This window comes from Vigna radiata, unplaced genomic scaffold (genome assembly GCF_000741045.1).
Source record: "Vigna radiata var. radiata cultivar VC1973A unplaced genomic scaffold, Vradiata_ver6 scaffold_361, whole genome shotgun sequence".
In the NCBI taxonomy this organism is placed as follows: Eukaryota; Viridiplantae; Streptophyta; class Magnoliopsida; order Fabales; family Fabaceae; genus Vigna; species Vigna radiata.
Window position 1 is genome coordinate 61,255 of NW_014542356.1, and position 4,886 is coordinate 66,140.

Sequence of the window (4,886 nt, forward strand, 5' to 3'; positions counted from 1 at the left end):
AGTCAGAATTTGAAGGAGAGGAACTCTTGATCCATACAAACAAAATTCTTTCGTAGGATCAAGAACCCTGGACGCTAGAAAAAGGGTTAACCGCTTACCCGCTCGATTCGACCAATTGACTGGTCAGATTTGTAACCCTTGACGTAGTGATCGCCTAGGTACTTCTTGATTGTCAAACAGGGGATCCAAGCGTGATAAAAGTTAGAGAGATGTGAGAGAAATGAAAGAGAACAATGTTTTAGAGAGATAGAAAGTATTTAGATAATGAAATGAGCTTTAAAAATTTTTATTTATATGATACAATTATTTTAAAATAAAATATCCAATATCATTATTTTAATACATCTATCTACTCTAATATTCTATTTTTTAGGTTTTTATATTAACTTAATAAAATATAAATTAAATTTTTATTTATTTATAAACAAGTATTAAAATATATGTTATCGAAGAAATAAATATTTACCAATATAAACTTATCCATCACCAATTTTATCACATAATATTTTTTATCCCATTTTATAAGTCACATACTCAACTTTATATTTATCTTTGAACTAATTCTTTTACAAAAGAAAGTACTTTTTTACAGCTCCTTTCCAGTTTTTTATGTAAGAAAATGAAGAAAGTTTTGTTTTGGTGACTTCCAATATACATTAAATTGAGAAATAATGTATGTACATAATACTGTAACTTTTTACAGTTTTATTCAGACCCAAATGATATGATAATTTTGTTTATTAATTTTTACAAAATAATTACTGTAAAAGAGATATTAACAACAATTCTTAATTAGTTAACTGTATATGCAAATATTTTATTAAAATTTGATGGGGAAAAACAGAATTCATAAAACTTTTTAACTGTTTAAAATCTAACAAGAATCTCTACTGAGCAAAGCAAACACTGTTTACATAGACATTCGAATTATAAGTCTTCACTCTCGAAAAACCACAACCACTAACTTCAAATAAATATCATAAAAATGATAATATATTTGCTCATCAAAGACAAAAACTTTATAAATAAAATTAATATATCTTTGCTATTATACTAAAAGGAATTCATGCAAGTGGGGTTGATGTGTCACATGTCAGTAGCTTTTTCCTCTTAACATTTACTCTCACTTAATAAATAGATGCCTCTATATATATATATATATATATATATACTTACTTTTTTTAGAAATTTAGTCTAATTGAAATGTTTCAAGTTGAAGTTTCATATTGAAAATTATATTGTTTTATAATTAATAAAAAATGTTTTAAAAGGTGTTTTTCAACAATTTTTATTATTTAGTATTTTCCATTAAAATTTTGCTGACAATTTCATTTCATTTAGATTAAGTGACAAAACATTTTCTTATAACTTTTTAACGACAAAATATTAAATATTAATATTTTAAAATAACAATTCAAATTTTGATTATACATTTTAATTTTACAATTTTCAATAATAATTAATTATTGAATATCTTAAACACACATAAAAAGTCATCATTAGGAGTTACTTTTCAAAAAATATATTTTTACGAACTTTACGTTAAAAAATCATTTCTAAATGTTTTTCTTAAGTTATTATTTTTCAATTTATTATTTCCATTTTTTCTAAATTAAATTTAATATTTATATATCTTTTTTTAATTATTATAAATGTTAAGTTATCATGATATATTTATATATCTTTTTTTAATTATTATAAATTTTAATTATAAATAACAATTTGTATATTAAAAAGATTAAAATATTCTTTTTCATTTAAGAATAATAAACTTTGTATGTATATTCAGAAACATTTATTAACTATTATTTTAAAAAAAAAATATTTTATACATGTACACCGAAAGACTAATTTAAACAAAAAGTCAAAGATAAAATTATTTTATTTAACATAAATAGTAAAGTATTTCTTTGAATTATTTTCTTAAAAGTATGACATAAATTTAAAATAATTTAATATTTAATGTGTGTACATTAACTTAATTAAATTTTTAAACATTTTATATCAATTTTTTCTTAAAATCAACTATAATAATAAATAATAAAATTATGTATATTTTTTAATATATTTTAAATAAAATTTATATTTATATAAAAAGTATTTAAATCGCATATATATCTATATGTATAAAATGATTTTGAAATTTGAACGCAATAAGGTAGTCCAAGTCAGAACGGAGCACGTGGCCGATACTGAAACAACGGTCCAGATCATGGAGATATCATCAGATCCAAGGGCCTCAATTCATCCATGTGAACTGACACTTATCGACTAACAACGGTCCACAATGTGCCACATGTTCTCAAGATAGAGCGTTATTAACCCTTCTGATCCAACGGACCCTGCTCATTACCTCTCAAACAAACACCTCCGTTCCGTTTTACCTTTCCCCAACCAGCCGTCACCACCGTCATCGCCGGCCACCATATCCAGCTCTTCCAATACACCCACTCCGACTATAAAAAAAAATTATACGATTCAGTGATTTCATTCCTTGAAAGCTTCGTCTCAACAGTGCTTCAAATTGACGCATCGTGTCTCAGATTTGTAACTTCTCAATCATTCCGAATCGAATTTCAAATTTCGAAGGAAAATTCACTGAATCTCAGTTCTATAGTAGCTTCTACTACGAACAGTGCTTCATTTCCACGCAGAACAACCAACTCAAATCGATTCGTCACTCGGATTTCCAACTCCTAGTTCATTCCGGGAACGAATTTGAAAGTCCGGGGTAAACGGCACCTAGTACTGAATTTTACGTGTAAGAGAGTTAAACCATTTGTGGTTCGGAGTCTCAATTCAAATCCGTTCCCAGTAGTCCTTCCAATTCCGAAGAAAACCGCGCTGACGACTTAATTTCATACACTGAACAGCGAACAGTACTTTAGTTTCACGTGGAGCGAGTCAAAGAGATTCAAATTGAGTCCAAGAACTCGTCCACTGTGAACTCCCATATTTTTCCTCTACTGATTTCGTGATTCGTTTCATCTTTCTCAGCGATTCTTCGAACCTCGCTGTTCATCGATGGCGGACTCCGACAACGACTCCGGCGGCACGCACAACGCCGGCAAGGGCAGCGAGATGTCGCCGCGGGAGCAGGACCGGTTTCTGCCGATCGCAAACGTGAGTCGCATCATGAAGAAGGCGCTTCCGGCGAACGCAAAGATCTCGAAGGACGCGAAGGAGACGGTCCAGGAGTGCGTGTCGGAATTCATCAGCTTCATCACCGGCGAGGCCTCCGACAAGTGCCAGCGCGAAAAGCGAAAGACGATCAACGGCGACGATCTTCTTTGGGCGATGACGACTCTGGGCTTCGAAGACTACGTGGAACCTCTGAAGGTCTACCTTCAGCGCTTTAGAGAAATGGAAGGAGAGAAGACCGTGGCGGCGCGTGACAAAGACGCGCCTCCTGCTTCCAATGCTACCAACAGTGTCTACGAGAGTGGTAGTTATGGTGCTGGTGGGATCATGATGCATCAGGGACACGTGTACGGTTCTGGTGGGTTCCATCAAGTGGGTGGCAGTGGTGCTGCTATCAAGGGTGGGCCTGCGTATCCTGGGCCTGGATCCAATGCGAGTCGGCCTAGATAGATTACATGAGTGCCATGTGGCCCGTTCTATTTTAATGTCGTTATTATTTTCATAATTTAAAAAAACAAAATAGCAAGATTCATAGTGGTTTTTAGTGAAATTAATAATAATAATAATTACTATTATTATTATAATAATGGTGAGAGAGTTGGTTTGTATTGTGATTATATGTATATGACACTGTTCTATGTTCTAATGCCAACAATCTACAACTGATTTGATTGTTGTATCTATCAAAATAGTGTTTCTTAGTGCTTTTATTCATAAAAAGGAAGTGATGTGATGATTCATCTATTGCTGTTTGTTTCTTCATAAATAGCAAGTTGACAACAATCTTTTTTCCTTCGCAATTGTGGTAATAAACATTAATAATATTAATATTATTACAAACAAACTGGTTTTGTAAAATTATATTAATTTAAATTCATTTCATAACAAATATCTTACTAACATAGCCACAAGGAAGAAAGGGTATGAGAATATTTTGAGATGAGAGTTGCTGCTACCTTTTTATCATCTAAATGTATAAACCTTTACTCTTTTCTAAGCACAAGCATGTGAAACTAAGATTTGTTGCTTCTTTGTTCCTTTGCCCTTTCTGTGTCTACAATGTTCAACAATAATTTTATTCATTATCCAGACGCAAGAATAAAGTCATTCTGATAATAACAAACCTTTCCCATCAGAATTTATTCCTCTACAGTGTATAACTGCAAAAAAATAAGATAAAATAGCATTCATTTGATTTGAAGATTTAAAATATAATCTTCGCTTTCACTTTACTTAACAACTCTATCAGTATCTTTTATCATAAAAGACATAATGTAAAACCTACACATAAAGATTGGTTGATCATATTGTGATGCATGATGTATTAATGCATACCTAGCTTTGACGTTTGAAATTGTGTTTTTTATGAGGCTACGTTATTTTTTCTTATCAGTTTTTCTAGATACAAAGATTCTTAAAACCAAAACAAATATATCTCAGTCAGCCTGGAAAAGGAAAAGTTAAATCTGGGAAACATGATAAGGGAAACAGAATAATAAAACAATAAAGAGCACAGATAACCAAATCCCCATAGAATATATACCAGTAAATGTATCAACTCAATTGATCAAATCAATCATCCAGGATTGCCACTATTATTTCCATGGTTTAACAGTAAAATAAAATACAGCTGATAGAATTGAAATGGCCTCTCCTTCTAAGTACTCAAACAATACTAAAATCTAAACATATAATAATATAATACAATACTGGGATAAATGTATTCACTGCTCATTAAAGAGTAA

At 30.9% G+C, this 4,886-nt stretch overlaps 1 protein-coding gene across 1 annotated transcript; it reads left to right on the forward strand.

The window, feature by feature from the left end:
- The first annotated feature begins 2,110 nt into the window (after positions 1 to 2,110).
- Positions 2,111 to 3,807, forward strand: LOC106779608 (nuclear transcription factor Y subunit B-3). Its single transcript, XM_014667756.2, has 2 exons — positions 2,111 to 2,761; positions 2,998 to 3,807. Exon 2 carries the CDS (start codon positions 3,025 to 3,027, stop codon positions 3,589 to 3,591), a length of 567 nt encoding a protein of 188 aa, XP_014523242.1. The 5' UTR covers positions 2,111 to 2,761; positions 2,998 to 3,024; the 3' UTR covers positions 3,592 to 3,807.
- The last annotated feature ends 1,079 nt before the right edge of the window (positions 3,808 to 4,886 follow it).